The 22,815-nt window shown below is 41.5% G+C and overlaps 1 protein-coding gene across 1 annotated transcript in view; it reads right to left on the bottom strand.

Moving 5' to 3' along the window:
• The window catches only part of MTHFD1L (methylenetetrahydrofolate dehydrogenase (NADP+ dependent) 1-like), a 173,761-nt gene that overhangs the window by 92,827 nt on the left and 58,119 nt on the right, over positions 1–22,815 (bottom strand). Inside the window, exons 17-20 of the mRNA XM_018053357.1 lie at positions 17,265–17,341; positions 13,431–13,571; positions 10,799–10,867; positions 7,850–7,961 (exon numbers count right to left, since the gene is read on the bottom strand). Coding sequence (XP_017908846.1) covers positions 7,850–7,961; positions 10,799–10,867; positions 13,431–13,571; positions 17,265–17,341 — 399 coding nt within the window. The remainder of the gene's footprint in view (positions 1–7,849; positions 7,962–10,798; positions 10,868–13,430; positions 13,572–17,264; positions 17,342–22,815) is intronic.

The following is a 22,815-nucleotide window of genomic DNA, read 5'->3' as shown; positions in this document are numbered from 1 at the left end:
TGAAGCTCTTCTAGAAGAAAGCCCTAAGCTCTGTAGTGATAAGCAGTGCTGGAGAAACCATCCTTTGGCTCCTCTTCCTTGGGGACACAGAGTGCCAGGATAAATGGACTGAAAAGCAGCTCTAGAGGCGGATTGCAAAGCAAACAGCTGACCAGCACACGCATGGCCTTGAGTGCTGACTTAGGTTTGTTGAGACTTTTTGGCTATTTTTTTTGAGCCAGAGCTGACAAGCACCTCTGCAAGAATTGAAGAGGAAAAAAAGTTTCACAAATTTTATGACTAATGAAAAGGGGATGATGTATATAAGCATAAGCTCTGAAATGATTAAAGGTTTATCTATAAGAACCAACATTTTATGAACCAATACAGGTGATCTTTATAAACTCAAGCGAATGGATGGAATTCCCTTGTGGTCCAGTGTGGTTAGGGCCCCAGGCTGCCAGTGCAGGGGCATTGGTTCAACCCATAGTTGGGGGAACTAAGAACCCACATGCTCTGCAGTGTGGCCCAAACCAGAAAGGATGGAAGAGGAAGAGCTACAAGGAACATGTTGAAAAGACAAGCCACACATGGGAGAATACATTTGTAGCACAAGATGGTAAAATATTCATATTTGGAACACATAAAGGATATTATAAATGAACAAGAAGGAGGTAAATGGCCTCAAAGAAAATAAGCAATTCACAAATTGATATGCCCATAAATATGTCTATAGTCACATCTATAATGAACTACCATTTCACTACCACTAGGTTGGCAAGATTTAAAACAGTCTAACAATATAAAGTGTTAGTCACTCAACTGTGTCCAACTCTTTGTGACCCTGTGGACTGTACCCTGCCAGGCTTCTCTGTTCATGGGATTTCCCAGGCAAGAACACTGGAGTGGGTAGCCATTCCCTTCTCCAGGGAATCTTCCTGACCCAGAAATCGAACCTGGGTCTCCTGAATTGCAGGCAGATTCTTTACCATCTGAGACACCAGGGAAGCCCATACAATATAAATGTTGGGAGGGCTTCCCAGGTGGTGCCTGAGGTAAAGAACCCACCTGCCAATGCAGGAGGCATAAGAGATGTGGGTTCCATCCCTGGGTGGGGAAGATCCCTGGGAGAAGGGCATGGCAACTCACTCCAGTATTCCTGCCTGTAGAACTCCATGGACAGAGGAGCCTGGCTGGCTACAGTCTGACACTACTGAGTGCACGCACGTACACACACACATAAAGAATGTCTGCCAATGGACACAGGTGAGGGGAGCAGCGAGTAGATCAGAATGTGACTCAATAAAACAACCTTTAATTAGCAATATATTCAGGGAAAAGATCTTTTAAAGTAGTAAGAGAAGAATTAAAAAAACCACCAAATTTATTCCACTACTGTGTGCACACATTATCCTGTATCAGAATAATTATATTGGTACTCATTTTAAATGTGACCATCCGCTATAGGCTGGTCATCTGCAACAAATGATGACCGGTTTAATGAGAGTGGACGGGAACCAGGTAAAGAGATGAGACTATCACCATAGGCAGAAGAGCTGGCTGATCACCTATACAGGTTTGAGTGAGAGGAAAGTTGTACCCTCCACCACTTACTGGCTGAGTGATGGCAGACATGTTTCATAATCTTGGTAAGCTTTAGTTCTATCAGCTGTAAAACGGGGATAATCAGAACTGTTTAAGGATTAAGTGAGAACGTACATGACTGCTTTAGCACAGGTCTGGAGCTTGGGAACAACTCAGAGAATGGGAGGATTTATAACGAAAATATTGCCAAGGCTTTGTTTCCTAATCCCACTCAGTTTGTCTTGGAAATGCCACAGCTACGTGTTCTGATCTCTAAATCCTAGTCCTGAAACGTTCACAGCCAGCCACGCTCCAGTGCGCGATTTAACTGGGCACTGGTCTAGACTTCCTCTTCTGCTGCAGTATTTGCTTATGCTTATGTTCCCCGGAAGCACCTGGAATGCCCAGCCGGGGTCTGCACGTTGTTCTGCAGCTAGCAAGGGGAAGACTGACTAATTAGGTGACTTCTTGACTTTGTGGAGTCTGGACGAGGCTGTGAACTGCCAAATGCAGCTGGAAAATCAAAAGCCACTAAAGCTTCACATGGATCACAAAAGTGAGTAGACTTAAACCACATATAACATCCATCAGGGTACGAGATGGCTCTTTCTCGAGTCATAGACTCCTTTGAAAATCTAACGAGAATTGTGGAGACTCTTTTTTTAAGTAAATATATGCCTATATATAATTCTGTATTTAATTATGGGAGGGGTGGCTGTGACTGGCAACTAACACCGCTGGCTATGAAGCTGTATACGTGGATGCTGCATTCCAGAGAAAAGGCAAGGTATTCATTCGAAAGTGAAATCAAAACCAAATTAAGAGAGGAAAAAACAAATCCCTACAAATAGTTTAAATATGAGATCATTTTTAAAAACCTACAAACTCAACACTGTTTTCCTTTACTTTCTTTTCACTTTTTAGAAATAACACGATTGGGGTTAGATGCCAAAAAAATATTTGCCTTTATAGCAATAACTGTTAAGTCAAGGGGACTCCCACAAAGAGTATTGACTAAAGGAGTAAGAGAAATAAAAATTCCCTGGTGGCTCAGACAGTAAAGAATACTCCTGCAATGCAGGCGACCCAGGTTCAGTCCCTGGGTGAGGAAGATCCCTTGGAAAAGGGAATGGCTACCCACTCCAGTATCTTTGCTTACAGAATTCCATGGACACAGGAGCCTGGTGGGCTACAGTCTACAGGGTTGCAAAAGAGTCAGACATGACTGAGCAACTAACACTTTCACTAAACTGTCATGCAGCCTTTTGCTCTGGTCTAACGAATTCATGCAACTAATTAAACTCCACTCTGTTTTAAGTCTAAATTGATTTCATTATCTTAGACTAATCATTTTAGAGTAGATAAAACATTCCCTTCCTTGTGAGTGTTGGCACAGAACAAAACACTAGACTAAATGTATCTTAGCAAAACCAATCATATGAAGAAAATTTTACTAGCAAGATACCCGTTATCTCTTAAGGTTCCTTGTTAATCAATACAGTATTAAATCTCATAACCATTGTACTCACTTCTCAGACTCCATTTATGGGCCTGTCTCTCACACCCACATTATAAATTACTGGGGGTAAGAGACGTATCTTAATGACCTTTGACTCCCACTTCCTTCCTGTATTACTTGACACAGAGAGGAAGCTCAATAAATGTGTACCAAAATAAGTTCTTTCAAAGGACTTAAATGTATTTTCTTTGGACCACAAATTCTGTCAAATTGCTGCTTTTCTGTGAATTTCCTTTTAAAAAAATTCTTTGCTGGATTTTCTATTGGATTATTCCCTTTTTCTTTTTTAAATCAGTCTGTAGTCCATGGTGGTTTATATATTCTGAACGCCAGTCACTTGCCTATTATCTTTGAAAATGCCCCCTCCCAATCTGTTAAGCGCTTTTTCAGTCTTGTGTCTTTTATCATAACTAATTCATTTTTAAAAATATAACCCAAGTTATCAATCTTTCTCTTTCGAGCTTGAGCTTTTTTGTATCTTAAGAGAGACACTCTCTTATACACAACCACACTTCTATGGACATAAATTCATTCTCAGACTTCAAATAAATCTGTACTACTAAATTTAGCTTCAGTAGAAGGATGTTAAAATGGGGGTCTTTTGCATTTCAGTGATGCCCCAAAACCATGTCAACTGCTCACATGCCAAAGACTGACGTTAAACCTAGAAGCACATGCAAAGGAATTGCTTGAAGATACATTTTGTGTCCCTTTGTCCAAAAGATACCTTTCAAAGGGGTTAACAAGGGTAGAAGCTGGGCAAGGGTTGATTCAAAGAAAGTTATGGACATGCGGGTGTCACTCCAGGCCTGCCAACTGCTCCCTCTTTTCTGGAGCCAGTGAGTGAGGCTGTAGCAGAACCATTGCAAAGGCTCAACAGTGATACTGCCATGGGGGGGCCAGAAAAATATCTATGAGCTGAAAAGAAACAGCCCACGGCAGGGTCGTGTGAGAGATGGAACTGCACTCCCACTGATGGTTGTCAGACGTCCAAGGCCTATGGTACCCAGAGACCAGGTATGGAACTAGCAGTTGAATTTTTTTAAAGGGAAATATATAACCCAGCAGTCTTCTGCCTAGAGTGTGGAAGAGGCCAGACTGGTGTCATCAACTGGCCAAGCTTCAACCCTGGAGGGGCCAGAGGCAGCCTAAGTGCAAGGTGAGGGGGGTTCGAGAAGCAGTCACCCTCCACCCTCACTGTCATCTAGACACAGACCCAGTTTTTACGCTGGAGAGAAGCTTCCATTTGAATGCAAATTAGTTTTTGATCTTCATGAGATTGGACATGCAAATATTAACTAGGAGTGAGAGTAATACACTGCAAATTTCATCCAAGTGCAAGGGAAGAACCAGCCCACAGAGCAAGCTTGATCAGGAAACAGGGAAAGAGTGATGATGGTCCCTGTTCCCTCTGTTTGGGACACTGACTTTGCTCCCAGAGTTCCATGGAGCCACAGCATCAATTTACCACCTTCCTGAAGGTTTAACAACATAGATCTTGAGTCCTGTGGCGTATACTGATATAAGGCACTAGTGTTACATGTGTGTTGTGTGCTAAGTCATTCAGTTGTGTCCAGCTCTGTGCGACGTTATGGACTATAGCCTGCCAGGCTCCTCTGTCCATGGGATTCTACAGATAAGAATACTGGAGTGGATTGCCATGCCCTCCTCCAGGAGATCTTCTTGACCCAGGGATTGAATCTGCATCTCTATGTCTCCTGCATTGGCAGGTGAGTTCTTTACCGTCTGAGTCACCAGGGACATATAATGAACTATGATCTTACGTTAAAAATAATATAAAGAGAGATATTTGCACTCATATTCACAGCAGCATTATTCAAAACAGCCAAAAGGTGGAAGCAGCCTAAGTGTCCATTGACAGATGAACGGATAAACAAAATGCAATATATACATACTGTGGAGTACTGTCCAGCCTAAATCAATTAGTAAGGGAATTCTGACAAGTGATGACAACATGGGTCAACGCTGAGGACATTATGCTAAGTGAAATAAGCCAGTCAGAAAAACACTGATATGAATCACCTAGAATAGTCATGTGCAGAGACAGAAACTAGAAGGGTGGTTTCAGGAACTGGAGACATGGAGTTGTTGTTTAATGGGTACAGAGCCTTAGTTCTGCACTATGAAGAGTCCTGGACATGAATGGTGGTGACGGTCTTCAGAACAACGTGAAAGTATTTCACCGAGTGGCGCACTTAAAAATGGTTAAAATGATCAATTTTATGTTAGAAGCATCTTAAAACAGTTGAAAATAAAACCTAAATAAAGGAAAATTAACCTCCATTAGTCATGTATCAAAAATGCAGTAAATAACAGTGAAAGCGAAAGTGAAGTCACTCAGTCATGTCTGACTCTTTGTGACCCCACGGACTGTAGTCTACTAGGCTCCTCTATCCATGGGATTTTCCAGGCAATAGTACTAGAGTGGACTGCCATTTCCTTCTCCAAAATAATAGTGAGGAGTGACTAAAAATTATCTAGTCTTACCATGTGTCAGGTACCATGCCAGAATGTATCCATCATCTCATTTTATCCTTATTTCAAACCTATGAGACAAGTCTTATTAAAATCCCTACTTTATAGATATGGAAACCGAGGCAAACATGGGTTACCTTGCCTAAAACTACACAACTTGAAAGGAGTTGAGAAAGATTCTCCAACTCCAGGACTTGGCCTTTCAGAAGAGATCATAGAAATAATTCACATAATTATTGATATTTACGTAGTTACTTTGGTTTACAAGGGGCTTCCCAGGCGGTGTTAGTGGTAAAGAACCTGCCTGCCAATGCAGGAGATTTAAGAGAGTGGATTTGATCCTGGGTTGGGAAGATCCCCTGGAGGAGGGCATGGCAACCCACTCCAGTAATCTTGTCTGGAGAATCCTATGGACAGAGGAGCCTTGCTGGCTATAGTCCATAGGGTTGCAGAGTCGGACGTGACTTAGCAAGCACGTTAGGTTTATGAAGCACTTTCTCATTTGTTACTACTCATTAAAACCTGCAGCCTAGGTATGCTCCTTTTGTCAAAGGAGGACACTAAGTCCTAGAGAAGTTAAGGAAATTGCTTCAAGTCGTATTAACTGTTAGGTTTCTGATTCTACAGCTTCTAACTCTGGGTCCACAGCTACCCATCCAGATCCAACACCTAGCCTGGTCCAACTTCCCATTTTCCAGATGAGAATGTCTATAAGAGAAATGCCCAAAGATGCTAATAGCTTCTCCAAGGCCACATAGAGAGCTACTGTGTTCAGGGTACATCATCAACATATACCTTTAAAGATCCTTCGCCACAGTAACATATATTCTATAAATACGTGTTGATAAAGTAAGGGCTGGTACAGAGGCAGAGAGCCCTATCAGCATAAAAGAGAGTGCTTTCTTCAAGAAGTTCTTTTATTTGTGGAGTTGATGCATTGGAACCTGCACTTCACGGAAGTGTCTAAACTTTCAGAGCCTGCCCTACGCAACCTCCTTGTCCATTAGCTCTCCAATTATGCTGTGATCAATCTAGCAAATCCATTTAGACAGCGCATCTAGCCATTTTCAGAGTGGATTCGGTACTGAAGCAGCAAGTACATGAGAGCTGTATGATAAGAACTTTGAGACATGAACCATATAAATCCTCATTTGATCCTGACTGCATGTCTATAAGGAATTCTTAAAACAGTCTCAATGACCCTGATGAACTTTGTAATGGCCAAGTATAAAAGTGCAGAGCTAAGCTCGTTTGTCCAGCAGAATCTTTTCTAGTAAAATAATTCACTTCTGAGTTTGATAAGAGGCTGATGATTGGTGAGAAAGAAGCAACTGCTAGACTTGATGATTACAGGCTTTCACATGGTGAATGGAAATTACCTTTTGGCACGTGAAAATCTGCCAGTGGAACACTTCCAATGTCAAATTACAGTGGAATTTCATGAATCTTTGTTTGTCTTTTGTTTCCTCATGGCCTCAGTATTAGGGGTAGGATTGGGGCTGGCAGGGACTGAGCAAACTCTATGGTGGTTTCCCCCTCTTTCTGGCCAGAATATCCAACAAGAGCCAGAGAGAAGTAGGTACCACAAAGAGCTTCAGAGCAGCAAAAAGTCTTACCAGCAAAAATGTTCAAGTCTGATGGTTGGGCATCTCCCATCCATTAAGCTGCAAAAGCACACATTCCATTCGAGGAAGAGCAGACTGATTTAATTTCAAGTAATCAGTAGTGCTATTACTGCTAACAGTAGCTGACATTTAAAGAGCACTTTCTCCTATTAAACTACACACAAAGTATGCTCCAGGAGGGCAGGACTAGGTCTGTTTCTCTTACTGCATAGCCACAGCTGAGTCACACGTGTTGTATGTGGCAGGCTGTCAATAAATATTTGCTGAATGAATAAATAATCTCATTTGGTGGTCACAATAACCGTTGAAGGTTTGATACAACATTGTCATCACCATTTTACAGATGAGAAAGCTGAGGCTCAGAGGTCACTATACTGTACCCAAGGTCACATAACCAGCAAGTGTCAGAGCTTATATTCTAAACTACATGCACCTGGCATCAAAATCTATGGCTCAACCACAATGTCACACCACTAGTGCAGACCAGACATTAGGGCTTTTTCAGGACTGAGGCCATCTCTGATCTCTGAAAGGTGGACATACAAGAATATATCTCATTCAGAATGGATCTCACTCTGTTCCAGCCATCATTGGTTAGATTTCTTTCATATTTTGGCAACAACTAAGTTGAAAAGAAGTGACTTACCCACAAATCCTCCTTCACCAACCAGTTTCAGGGCAATTTTATCAGCCAACACCGAAGAGTTGCCATGAGCGATGTTGGCAAAGGGGCCAGCATGCACAAATACAGGTGTCCCCTGTGGAAGCAGAAGAACAAATCTTATAAAGCCATGACCCTGCAATCCCTTGACTGGGCATATATCTAGAGAAAAACAAGATCTGAAATGATACGTGCACCCCAGTGTTTACTGTGGCACTGTTTACAGCCAAGACATGGACGCAACCTAAATGCCCATCAACAAAGGAAGGCACAACACATATGGTACAATGGAATATCACTCAGCCATTAAAAAGAATGACACAATGCCATCTGTAGCAATGTGGATGGATCTTGAGATTATCAAACTGAGTGAAGTCAGACAGAGAAGAAATATGCTATGAGATCCCTTATATGCGGAATCGAAAAAGAAAGGATGCAAATGAATTTATGTACAAAACACAAAGAGACCCACAGAATGAATTTATGGTTGCTGGGAGGAAGGATGCGGGGGAAGGGACAGTGAAGGAGTTTGGGATGGACATGTACACGCTGCTATATTTAAAACGGATAACCAACAAGGACCTACTGTATAGCACATGGAACTCTGCTCAACATTATGCAGCGGTCTTGCCGGACGGGAGTTTAGGGGAGAATGGATAGGTGTATATGTATGGCTGAGTCCCTTTGCTGTTTACCTGAAACTATTTCAACATTGTTAATCAGCTACATCCCAATACAAACTAAAAAGTTAAAAAAAAAGCTATGAGAACCAGTTATTTCCTATTATAAATTTTGATAAGCCACTGTGTTAGCTGCCTCAGTGACCATGAAATAAACCTTATGTCATAGTATTCTGCATTATACTCTTAAAAAGAATGGAATTAAACTCTGATGGGCTAAGAAGCTTGTTTAAATGTTTTATTCCCCATTAAGAAATCAACTAATTCAAGAAAAATAGAATCATAAAATCAGCACAATAAATGAAGTGTGGGAATCATGGCAGGGCAAGTACATATTATTACTGGCCATTTTTGTATTTACAGAATAATCTTCTGATTTTTGAAAATTTCATCTTTCTCATTGTTTATCTTACCTATTAAAAATCTGGTAACTATTAAGACAATGAAAGAAAAATTTCACTCATAGTAAGATGTCAGAGTTACTCAAAAGACAAAAGAAAAAAATTAGGGAATTCTCAAAAACTTTAGATTTTAATGATTTAAACAAAATTTGTCATGAAATGACGTTACTTTTCTTTTACTTTCATTTCTATACTTTTGTCAAACAGAAGAGACTGTAGTTCTATCTAAAAAAATTATGCACATTCAGTAAAATGTTCAGGTTTTATTCAGAGCCAGCCAGGGCCACTGAGGTCTGTGTGTATGAAGCTTTGGTTCCACCTGTGAAAATACAGGCTGCCCTTCCACTGACATGGGGGGAGGCAGGGAGCGATGCAGGGGGTGGGGCTATGGAAAGTTCCCATGAACCAGGATGGGCTGTGAGAGAACATGTTTCAAAGTTGAGAAAAATGAACAAAAGCAGGAAGAAAGGCAGTAAAAGAAAACTCATCGCAAAGAGTAAAAATATCTGTGAAATAATGCTGGGATCTGTGTTTATGGAAATGAAGACATGTACATTTATTGTCTAGATCGCCATCTGTCTGTCCATCTTCAGTTCTCACTTCTATGCAGAGAAACCTTTTAAGTGCTCTGAAGAAAACACTGTTTAAGATCTTAATGTCTCCATCACCTCCTAGCCTTGGGAGTTCTAGGATGTAGCCCTGTAGTAAGCGAGTGGAGCTAGTGAGGAAAATTTAAAGAGACAAGACCACAGGCTCTACCCCTGGGTAGGCAGTAGGCTTCACTCCTCTGTGCCCTAAAACTCTCACCCTGGCCACCTGTTTAAGAAGCACTGGACGCCAGTCTCCAGGTCGACAGGTGACAGGGTGTGGCTAGATTAGCATCAACACACTGCAATTCCTGGGATAATAACTCTAAGGACTAGATCGGCGGCATTTAATTTTAATTAGATTAATCTACACAGCCGATTCATCACTAAAGCAGCATTAAGTATGAGAGCCCTGGTTTTTGAACTCCCAGGATGTGGTTTAAATAGACATAAAAATTCTTAGAACATGATTGTTGGACATTCAAGCACAGACTCACACACTCAACTTATATGACACAGTATACTGAGTTAACACTTGGTCTAAGAAATTCTATCACTAACCCAAAGACATAAAAATATCTATCCTGAGTTCAATATCTTATTTTATACGCAGATCACTTAGCAAAGTAATAACAGGAACTATCTTGGTTTCTATGATGACAAAGCTATGAATATTCTCCATAATGGACTTTCCAACCATTTCATAAGATTGACGCTTCAACTGTTCCTTGCTGACCGGAGACCTAAAAGAGCATTCATTAGCCACGAGAACTTTCTGCAGGGCTCAAAACAGTCTCTATCTGCTCTGTCCAATATGATAACCACCATCCACATGTGGCTATAGAGCACTTAAAACGTAGCTGATAAAAATAAATGAAACGTAACTAGCTGGACTGCACAGCTGAATTTTAAACTTAGACTAATTCAGACTGAAATAACCACGAGGGGCCCACAGGTACCATACTGGACAGAACTGCAGCAAGCAGGTATTTCCCGTCTACACTGCATGTGGTTAACCCAAGGCTACACAAGTTGCTGAGATGTAAGACATTCATTGAGTTTCTAAGTTTCTACTCTGGTCAATTAGTACTTCATTAGCCAAGACAGGAATCCTATCAAGAACCTTTTTCTTTCTGGATGACCAACCAGTTATTCTGATGCTCCTCATAGGCTCAGACTGGCTGGAAATGCTCACATGTAGAGATACAAAAGCAGTCTATTTAATGCAACTCTGTCAACACTTTCTATGGAAACAAAATCACTTACTTCTAGGGTCTGCATCAGATTTGGTTTTATCGCGTCTTTCATCAGAACAGTCAAAGCACCTGTCACCCCCTAGAGAAAAGGGAAGAAAAAAAATACACTTATTTAGATTATTGACAAAAGATCATTCACATGAGAGTGAATTCTCAGCCGCTTCTCACCAGCCTGCCTCGTGCATGGGTAACCCCACCGGCGGCCGTCAACTCTGAGCTATGGGTAAGACAGTGCTCCCACTTCACCTGAATGGATGCCAACCCTTCTAGGATGTGATGGGGAAGCAGGAGTCATTGCATTTTTTCTCAGGACCTTCCTTGATTGAAATAAGGGGCTTACCATACCTTTCAATTCACCTAAGTTTTTTTCTGGCAATTATGCATGTTATTTTTCATCACCAGAAATTACACTATTGCCCTGAGAAATAAGATGAAGAATGAAAAGGCTGGTTACAGAAAGAGACTGGAGAGAGAAGGGGGCGTGTCTAAAGGCACCCATGCCGGTTTCTATTCTCTCTCGCATCTCATCCCAGATGCAGAAGGTACTCAGGACACTGGAAAGGCACCTTGTTTTCTATCTCTTACTCCACATCTGCCTAGAATGAAGCTGAAGCCACTTGTGGCTGTGGTTGCTTCCTTTCAATCCTATGAAGCTTGAATTAGGCTCTCTTGCAGCTCCCTATTGCATTCCTGGAAAAGAATGGGACAAGGAAGAGACAAAATAGGGATGAAGTCTGAGAACTACTGGGGAAAGTGTGCTAAAGCAGCCCACAGAGGGAATTAAGAAAAAAAATTGTTCTATTTACTTATTTGGCTGGGCTGGGTCTTACTTGTAGCATGTTGGATCTAGTTCCTTGACCAGGGACCAAACCCAGACCCCCTACATTAAGAACGTGATGTCTTGGCCACTGGACCACCAGGGAAGTCCTGGGAAAGCATTAAAAAAAAAAAAAAATTCCTTTCCACCTTTTCTAAAGACCTTGGGGAATGATCTTTCAACAAACTAGTCAAATTATTGGAAGGCCATATTATGAGCAAATGCATCTGAATGTAGCCTTGAAAAAATGAAGGTGGCCTGCAACAAATCCTAACGGATCAGGCGGTAGAATCTAAGGATTTGTTTATTACTTTCTCTCTTTCACCAACAATATTAAATGTTTCTCTTATATAATCAATTTCTATTTTTGTACTTTTATAATATGGAATCATTAAAATGTCTTTAAAAATCAAATTTACTTTCTACTTTATTGGACAAAATAAACATCACAAGAACTGTAACCTATCTATTACAGGTATATGAAGAAATTAGGTATATTTTGCAAGCAAGAAACACCAAAGAGTCAACTCTTGAGTTTTTTGTCCCAGATCCAAGAGTTTCATCACAAACCAAAAAAAAGTTAAGTTTAGGGAAATATTTGTGGATTAAGCCCTTTCAAATTACTCCTGACATATTACTGATACCTAACATTAAGAGAATACAGAGGAAATATTTATACAGAAACTATAATATACTATTCTAGAAAGAAATGTTGAGATTTGATAATTTTAAAAAAGCAATATCTTTATAGCAACTTGCATTTGGATTTTCTCTTTTAGCTTTATACTAAGCATTCCATGAGTGGCTGATATAAATATATCTATTTAACCTACTTTACAAGACTTATGAGTCAGTCAGATTCAGCTCTTCAAAAAGAAGCCAAAAGGTAATCAAGACATTTTGGCAAAGGTTTAGAATTACATCCCAAGCCCTTAGAATTAATAAGATAGCTTCTCATCAGTGTTTATTTAAGATTTCATTATTTGTGCATGACTAAATACATGGGAAAGTAAGCTTAAATTTAGAACAATGGCTGTCTATGTTGTACCAGGTGTTGTGTGCTTATAAACACATACAAGCAGATGAAATAGTTACATCACTGATGGTGGGGGGCGGGGGGTGAACAGCAAAGGTGGCTACTAAAGGGAAGAGGAGAAAAAGATTAGTGTGCAAATTACAATCAGCACTAAGCAAGGCGGTGGTGTGCCAGGCTACTATGAATGTTTTGTAAGAAAGCATCACTCCATGCAAAAGAAAGCTACATGAGTAAGAATCATTTGGGGGAGATCTGTTTTTAAATTAGCTGAAACCCAAGTTGAAGGTACAAAATCAAACACAGCAGCATGCCCAGGGAGCAGGCTGGAGTCAAAAATGTGCCTCTTTAACTTAATCTTCCCTTTCATGAAGGTGGCGTTGCTTCTTACTCCTTGGAATGGTGATTTGCCCTCAATTTAAAGCAGGCAAAGATTACCTTAAAAAAAAAAAAAAGCCACAGGCTTCCACTCCAGGTACAGCAGAAATCAGGATTGGAAAGAATTGTGAAAAGCACATGAAATAGATTTCAGGTACTCTGATTGCAGCCAGGAATAATAAGCACATTACAAATGCCCGTGAGTACCACATTAAGTTGTAGGACAATCGGGACCTTTAGTAGGAAACGGTGTGAACAGAAATTATACCCAGTGACATGAAGAAGACTCTCATTCTCCTGATTACATGTGGCTCCTGGTGGCTCCGAAAGTCATGAATTTGCCTGCAATTCGGGAGACCCAGGTTCGGTCCCTGGGTCGGGAAGGTCAGGGACCTCGAGCTGGGATGGACATACCAAGTCGTCTGCTGTCACAGGCTGCCCATTTTTGTCACTGGCCACCACCATTCTTCCCAGCCGCTCCTTCATGTCCGCCAGGCTGTCGGTCAGAGCCAGCACTGCCATGATTTCACTGGCCACTGCGATGTCAAACTGCGCCTGAAACAACAAACGTCGAGGTCCTGGTCAGTGGACCGTTTCCATGGAGTGCTATATTGCAGCACTCAGGTCTTGCAGGCCTGGGGTTCAGTCCTCGAAAGTCCATTCTCAGATGCACAAATTTCCAGCAATTGCACAGTCCTGGGCTTAGTGCTCTTTCTTTATTTGCTCTCCTGAGCAGAACAGGGCTTGCCAAGCCCCTCCATAACACCAGCTCGCGGCACTATGAGATGTGCTTTTGAGGCACGTCTCAGGCTTGTAATTGTTAATGTGATGGTCTGATGGATGCAGATCTCCACTGCTGAACTGTAGTGCCACAAAGACAGGGACCATTTGGGGAGGGTTTGTTCCTGAGTCCCCAACTTGGGGCACTGAGTGTGAAATGAAGCAGAATTCAATGTGTTGGCAAAATAAAGAGAGTTGGCCCACTACCCTCTCTGTCACTTCTGTGTGTCGAGGGGGCTGCATGTGTTTGCTCCATTAAGACATGAGCAGCAAACTGTGAAAGAAGATGGTCTGAAGCCAGTTTTGTAGACTTAGAGCTTGGCACAGCAGTGAGAAGGCCCCCAACTTATGTTCTCCACGCCCACTCCCCAGTCACGAGGTGATGTGGAATCCATTCTGAGCTGTCCACCTCAAATGGTGAACCGTTCAGCCACAAACGTGGAGAGTGGTCAATTTCTGAGAAATGCTCCTGGGCCTTCCTATTCCCTCCCCTGGCTCTGATTCCACCCTGGACACAATCCAACAAGAACACAAGGAATGATCGCCCTCTTCCTCCTCCTAATTCAGCCACTGGACAAAGCCACTTCATTACCCTCCGTCCCCAGGGGCGTGGGAGCCAGACAAGTTCAGTCTTACATAGAAAATAGCTGCACCCTGGCAGGATCACTGAAGGAGATATTTTATTGTCCATTTCGGTCACCAACAGAAGAGGAAATGAAGGAAAGAAGGAGCTTTCTGGCTACTTCCTGGTTGAGACTTCAGTAGTCATTGATTTAGCAAAAACATATTACCTGAGAGTCAAATGGATCTATATTCAATTATTACATTCTCAATATAAGCCATTCCAAACATAAGTGGTTTTTCATTGTATGAAATTTAGGATTTTCTATACCTCCATTCTATTAAAAACAGTGCATATGAAAAAAGACTAAAAATAATGAGACTTTCTGTACAAAAACCAAGGTTCAAAATATCCTTAAAATATGAACTGTTTAAGTAATAAGTGGAATATATAACGCTCCTATAGGTTCTTCAATTGTAATTGTTACAATTTCAGAATTTTGTATCTCAAGCACAATCAAAAACGAAGCAAGAATCAATATAAGAATAGTTACTCATTTTATGCCCAAATAGTGTAGCTATTAGAGGGCTACTTGTTTCTGTTTTGCAAATAAAATATTTCCAAATCACATTAAGGTATAAATGAGATATCCTTATTGTGTATCACATGTTTACACAAAAGACAAAAAGCCATGTTGGCAAGGATGTGAACTGACATAGCTTTCCTGGAATGTGATGGGGAAATGCACACCAACATTTAAATCTGTATCCTCTGATTCTGCAGTTATGGATCTGGAAATTTGTCATAAGGATATCGTCAGGCAGGATTACACAAATATGTGTGTATGTTGTTGTTCAGTCACTAAGTCACGTCTGACTCTTTATGACCCCATGGATTGCAGCCCAGCAGGCTTCCCGTCCCTCACCGTCTCCTGGAGTTTGCTCAGATTCAAGTCCATTGACTCAGTGATGCTATCTAAACATCTCATCCTGTCGCCCCCCTTCTCCTCTAGCCAAAATCAAGGTCTTTTCCAATGAGTCAACTCTTCACATCAGGTGGCCAAAGTATTGGAGCATCAGCTTCAGAATCATTCCTTCCAGGGAATATACCCTTAGTACTTACTAACAATAGATCTGATCTTAATGGAAGAAGTGCAGTAAGTACAATACACAAGGTAACCTACAAAACAAGGGGCTGTCAAACAACATCCTCAAGATCCCGGCCTTAATGATATTATGTTGTACAGGAGATGACACAACAGTAGTAGATATAACGGTCATCTTAATTAAATTCACCCATTCCTGTCCATTTTAGTTAACTGATTCCTAAGATGTCAATGTTCACTCTTGCCATCTCCTCCCTGACCACTTTCAATTTACCTTGATTCATGGACCTAACATTCCAGGTTCCTATACAGTATTGTTCTTTACAACACCAGACTTTACTTTCACCACCAGACATATCCACAACTGAGTGTTGTTTCCACTTTGGCCCAGCCACTTCATTCTTTCGGGAGCTATTCGTAATTGCCCTCTGCTCTTCTCTAGTAGCATACTGGACCCCTTTCGACCTGTGGGGCTCATCTTCCAGTGTCATATCTCTTTGCTTTTTTCGTACTGTTTATGGGGTTCTCCTGGCAAGAATATTGGAGTGGTTTGCCATTCCCCTCTCCAAGGGACCATGTTTTATTAGAACTCTTCACTATGACCTATCTATCTTGGGTGGCCCTGCATGGCATGGCTCATAGTTTCATTGTTACGCAAGTCCCTTCACCATGATCCATGAAGGGGTCATGTATTTTATGTTGGGATAAAATAAATAAGCTGTAACATACGTGTACATGTATGTTACAGTTACAGCTTATTTATTTTAGCCCAACACCCCAAGTTACACTAACAGTGAACTGGTTGAATCCAGTTATGGAACATCTACAAAATGTGATGTTATATAGCCATTAAAAAATGATGACCTAGATCTACCTTTATTGACATAAAAATATGTTTCAAGGTTAAAATAGCTTAAGGTTAAAAAAAATCAGTTAAAGTTCTTAAATATAATCCTTTATAATTTAAAAATATGTGTGCATAAAGCAATATAGAATAGAATCTTAGACAAGTTACCTAATACAATATGCCAACTTTTCTCATCTGCAAACTACACTTACAAACTAAATGTGCTCATCATGCATGTAATGGGCTTACCAATCCAAGGCACCAAGTGAGCATCAGATCACAGCCATTGTTTATCCTGCATCTCTCTAGTGCCAAGATACAGTACAAAAATAAGCACAGAAAATGTGCAGCATAATGGAAAAGCCACGAATCTAAAGCTATCTTAAGGTATAAAGTTTACTACAAAAAATAATAATTTAGAGGCCTGCTGTGCCTGGATGAAAAATCATGGAATGGATTTATATTCCCTAAGCACCGTTGCTTCACACCAGAGTCCTATTAAAATGAGGATGAGCATTGTAATTTATCTTTCCCATTTTCTGGGTTTGGATAATAGGACATTATTCTTAACGACTTCTCAGGCTATTAAGCCAAATAACTGGGTGTTTGTTCTTTGGTTTATGAAACGTGAATAATACGTCTGAGACTTCCATTTTTCAGTTGTTATGCACTAACTCGGTAGGCTGACAGTAAAACATGTTAGAAAGTATATTCAAGGGACACCCTGAATGGCTTCTAGCAGAAATACAACTAAAATCACACAGGAAAAGGGTGGTGAGATAATATTCAAGAGCTTCCGCCTCCTGATCCTTTCCCAGTCTTGCTGAGGGACTGGAAACATGTAGGGGAACCCACTGGCCTCTGCAGGTGCAGGAATGAGAAGAGAAATGCAGAGAACCAGCTCCGGGGCAGGGAAAAGGCAAGAGCAGAGCCGTAGAGAAAGCGCTACCTTACCTGCCGGGAACAGCCCTTCTCTGTGCTCGCCTGCCCGACGGTTATTTTCCGTAGAAATCGGTCATTGGTATCCACAACTGAAAGAGAAGAGAATAGAGGATAAACAAGTAGGAACTGGCTCTCCAGTGCGTATCTGGAGCGGTTCTGGATGCTGGGGAGGTAGTAAAGAGCAAGAAACATGGTATGACTTCTTAAGCAGAGGATCCTGTGGGAGGACACAGAAAGGGCTCAAAGAAACTAGCGGTCTCCCAGCTTAAGCAAATCAAGGAGGGGAAAAGAGAGCCTGTGTTGGGGCAGGGGTCAGGGTGGCGTGCCATTTTTACCAGGCAGTAAGGGAAGGCATTTCTGAAGCAGTGTCCTTTTTTTTTTTTTTTCCAAAATGAAGCACGAGGCCAAAGAAGAAGACAATTAAGTCCCTCTAATGGTGAACACTACATGACCATATGACCCACCACTTCCAACAGAACTGGAAGCAAGTATTGCACACCCATGATCATAGCAGCATTTATTCACAACAGCCAAGAAGTGTCCACTGACAGATGAGTGAATCCAATTTTATCCACTCAACCATTTGATCCAGTTTTATCCACTCATACCATGCGGTACAGATGGACAATGGAACGCCACACAGCCATAAAATAAGTGAATATTTGACACCTCATGCTATAACATGGATGAACAGGGAAAATACATGCAAAATGAAATAAACTGGATACAGTATGATTCCACTTGAACGGGTCTCTTAGAACAGGCAAATTGTTTATAGAGACAGAACAGAATGGTGATCAACAGGGAATGAAGGGAGGTGGGGAGTTACTATTTAGGAAATGAGTTTTTGTTGAGGATGATAAAAAGATTTTGGGTATAGTTAGTGTTGTTGGTATAACTATATATTGTACACTTAATGCCACGAATACCACACTTATGAGTAATTAAAATGATAATTTTATATTTTACCACCAGAAAAAAAAAAACACCTCTAAAATAAATCAAGTAGAATTTAGGGGGAGAAGTCAATGATGGTGAGAGTAGGTATCAATTCTCTTTACACTTTTCACTGGCTTGTCTGAATGGCACTGGTTCACACTTTGTTTTGTGAAAACCAAATGTACAATGCCAGGAATCAAAGACAGAAGGACACAGACTTTACTAATAATTCATATGGCATCAAATAGCAGGCGGCCCACACTGACAACTTAGATCCAACTTACTAAATGTTTAATACGGTGCTGACAAAAATGGTGATGGGAATCGCATATCTGGGGACTAATATCATCTGTGGGATAAACAACGCGAACGTTTCCTTTCATACACAAAGCACGAGCCGACCTGCTCACCTCGTCTGCCTCCATTGTTCCCTGACTTGTTACATGTCGGCTCTTTCTCTATGTACAATCCTCCTCTCTCTCACACATTGATGGATACACACTCATTACCACAGAGCCATAAGGACATCCAAGCAACCCTCACCAAGCACAAGGAAATCTCTCTATGACTTTAAGGCACAGTGCCCTATACTCAGAAAGGAATGCCTCTCCATATCACCACTAGCTAGCACTTATTCCCAAGACCAATGGTGCAGAATCATATAAAGTAAAAGGATTTCCTACTCTCATGTGAAGCATATACAAAGTGATCTTTTTTATTGGAAATTCAGCTGGATTTATTTAGCAAAGAGAACACAAATAACCCAAGAAAAGAAAAGAAACAGAAAAAAAAAAAAGTTAACATGATCAGCTATAATCAGTGGGAATCAGAACCCCCTGTGTGTTTGGCATGGCCCTAGCAGAGCAGGACGTCTCACGGTCCGTCAAGCTTTTGATGTCCGTGGAAAGACACAAGTGAAATGACAGTGATACATAAGCCAAGAAATGTGAAGATTAAATTCTGATACACAAGAAAGGTGCATACTAGATAGTAACACTTTGTTGTTCAGTCGCTAAGTCAAGTGTGTCCGACTTTTTTTGCAACACCATGGACTGTAGCCCACCAGGCTCCTCTGTCCTTGGGATTTCCTAGACGAGAATACTAGAGTGGGTTGCCATCTCCTTCTTCAAGAGATCTTCCCAAACCAGGGACTGAACCCATATCTCCTGCTTGGCAGGTGCGTTCTTTACTACTGAGCCATCCGAAAAGCAGAAAGTAACACTAGTAATACAGAATTCCTTGACTCTAAGTGATAGAGCTAAAGATAGAGTGAGAAACATATTTATTCATTTCAGAGATTTTTACTTAGGGTCAATTTTGTGACAGATCCTGTGCCATCTGTACAGGGATACAAAGACAAACAAGACATCATTCTCTGATGGAAGGCACTCGCTGGCCAAAGGGAGAGATGGAGAGTGCAGGTAGGTGTCGAGAAGGTGAAGAGCTCCTGCAGAGAGAAGAGATCTTTCTTTTCACTCTTTGCCCTAGATGGTCCCTGTAGGACTACACTGCTGTGTCCTGAGGCTCACTAACAACCAGCTATGGTTCAGGCACTGGGTGGTACAAGGTAGGACATCAGGGGTGGGCCCATCATTTTGGATTCAGCAGAAGAACGGTACTGATTTCCTGCAAAGCTGCAGGGCAGTGCTGGGAACCAGTAACTGGATATCAGTTTCCTGGAGATCGAGGCTTTGGGTCCTTTGCCTAACAGCCCTTGAGCCCCTGGAGGACCCAATGCTCAGAAAGGCAGGGATTCGCATCCCAGGGAACAATAAAATGACCCAACGTCCACTGTCTCTTCTGCTTACATCATGTGATTCTGTAATAATCTATCAGCTCCCAGTTCCTCCCTGTCACCAGGCATTAGGAGGCCTTCAAGCTTCTGATAGGAAGCATAGGATAAAACCACCAGGAGTCACATTTCTTACACAGGATGAAAGGAAAGAAGTGACCACTAAATGGGCAACATCCATATGCTGTGAGAGGAGGTTCTTAGCCCCACGTGGTCCCTGAATGTCTCCTTTCTAGTTATCAAATTATAAAAGCATCTAATTTCATCATAAAGGTTATACTCTTTTAAGCTCTAAGTCCAACTATTAAATGACCTCAATCTAATGGAAGAGTCCTTTTTCTTACATTAATTCATGGGAGGAAGCGCCAAACTAGCTGTCAAATGTCATTCTGAACTCCTCGGACCCAGGTGGCAATGATGTTTTTGTGACTTTAGTGCCCTAAACAATAATGCAATTCTAACATTTATCAGGACTAATTTTTTAATGTCATTTCCATGGAAAATGGTTCACAACCACAGTACACGTCAGTGTTTTCATGCTTCTCAGAGAGAGAACAAGAACGCAGCCCTGTTTCTGATGGCTTCCTCTGCTGTAGCCACAACGCAGGTGTGGAAGACTGTCCCTTCTTTTTAGCATGCCCTCGTGCCCGGTTTCAAATACACTGATTTCCACCTGCATAATTTTTCATTTAAAAGTACACCTCCAAATATGTTTTAGGAATAAAACGAATTCACAAATACCTTGAAGAAGTTGACTATGCCTTTTGAATACAATGGTGTTGGAATAAATAATCCTTCCAGTAGATTCCCAATAAAATGCTAAACATATTCATGCCAGGAATTAAAAGTGATGATGGTGGGACTTCCTTGGCAGTCCAGTGGTTAAGGCTGTGCAGTTTCACTGCAGGAAGTGTGGGTTCAAACCCTGGTTGGGGAACTAAGATCCCATATGCCCCATGGAACAGCCAAAAAGATAATAAATAAACTAAAAATGATGTTGGTCTGTTCAGTAATAGATACATGTTTAAGGAGGTTGTAGTTCATTCACAGAAGACTTCTGGAACCATTTAAAATGACCAAACAGTCACTAACAAAATAGAACATGATATAAATGATATCTTATTATGATATAAATGAAACTAGTAGGATACAAATTCTATAGCTCTGCTGCTGCTGCTGCTGCTGCTAAGTTGTCTCAGTCATGTTCGACTCTGTGCGACCCCAGAGACGGCAGCCCACCAGGCTCCCTCGTCCCTGGGATTCTCCAAGCAACAACACTGGAATGGGTTGCCATTCTAATTATACACAAAACGTAGGTGCACAGAAAAACTACGAATAGTAGTTTTATTTGCACAGTAAGACGTTTCTGATTTTTTTATACAGTACTAAAATCTGTATAATGTTACTACTTTGGTAATTTAAAAAAACATTCAGAAGTTTCTGAAGAGATTTTACTCTCTGTTAGGAGTTGGGAGACACAGACACACAGAAAAAGTACCTCATACAGCTATTACCATAATGACCATCTGGATGGTGCTTCAGGGCTTGGAAAGTACTCTCATGTCCCACTAGAGCTGCCCAAGGGAAAGGGTGCTATTATGACTCATTTACAGATGAGGAAAGCGAGTAATTCACTTGTCCAGAGTTACACGGCTCATAAACGACAGAGTCAAGACAGGTTCTCTGGTCTTTGTTTTTCCATCTCGCTAAATTTGTAGTGAACAGGTTGAATGGATTCCCGGGAGTTGAGCTTCATGCAGGTGGGGTGGTCCTGAGCTGCGTCTGGGAAGGCAAGATGGGAGATGGGGTGGGATAGGCCAGCAGAGGGCGGGGCAGAGGGTAGAGGCAAACAGGAAGCAAAGGTGTGTGTGGGGATGGCCACATGGCAGAGTTCCTGAAGGCCAGGCCAGAGGGTGAAGCACCAACCACCCAGGATGGAGGCTCTTAGAAAGGCGGTGATGGGACATCTCACCCTCTACTATGAAATCACTGAGTTGTGGGGCAGAGGTGGCGGCGTGGTCGGGGGTTGGAAATGGAAGTAAGAAAATCTATTAAAAGGTAACTGCAATAAATCAGGCATCTACTCATAATTAAAAAGAAAATGTGACATACAGCAAATTCCCGTTGGCTATCTATTTGACATATGGTAATATAAGTTTCCATGTTACTCTCTCCATACATCTCACCCTCTCCTGCTGTATGTCTTTGGAAACTCAAACAGGGGTTCTGTATCACCCTAGAGAGGTGGGATGGGGGAGATGGGAGGGAGGTTCAAAAAGGAGAGGAGATATGTATATCTATGTCTGATGCATGTTAAAGTTTGACAGAAAATAACAAAATTCTATAAAGCAATTATCCTTCAATTAAAGTGAAAGTGAAAAAGTGAAAGTGAAGTCGCTCAGTCGTGTCCGACTCTGCGACCCCATGGACTGTAGCCCACCAGGCTCCTCTGTCCATGGGATTCTCCAGGCAAGAATACTGGAGTGGGTTGCCATTTCCTTCTCCAGGGGATCTTCCCTACCCAAGGATCGAACCCAGGTCTCCTGTGTTGCAGGCAGACGCTTTACCCTCTGAGCCACCAGGGTGGCTCAATTAAAATATAAACTTTAAAAAGAAAGTGTGTAGAAATGGAGAAAGTTGGTGAGAGGCGAGCTCTGAGAAGAACAACAAAGGAAGGATCAGGAATACACACTATCTGACTCTTCTATAGGTTTTATCAAGCGCTGTGTACCACATACCTGGAAGTATATATTATCAACTCCATTTCCATTTGCCAGAACAGGCATGTGCTTTGCTCAGGGTCACGCAGTTAAGTTAGTGGCGGGGGAAGAC

This window comes from Capra hircus, chromosome 9, assembly GCF_001704415.2.
Source record: "Capra hircus breed San Clemente chromosome 9, ASM170441v1, whole genome shotgun sequence".
In the NCBI taxonomy this organism is placed as follows: Eukaryota; Metazoa; Chordata; class Mammalia; order Artiodactyla; family Bovidae; genus Capra; species Capra hircus.
Note: the sequence above shows the minus strand (reverse complement) of the source record. Positions and strands in the feature narration are given on the sequence as shown.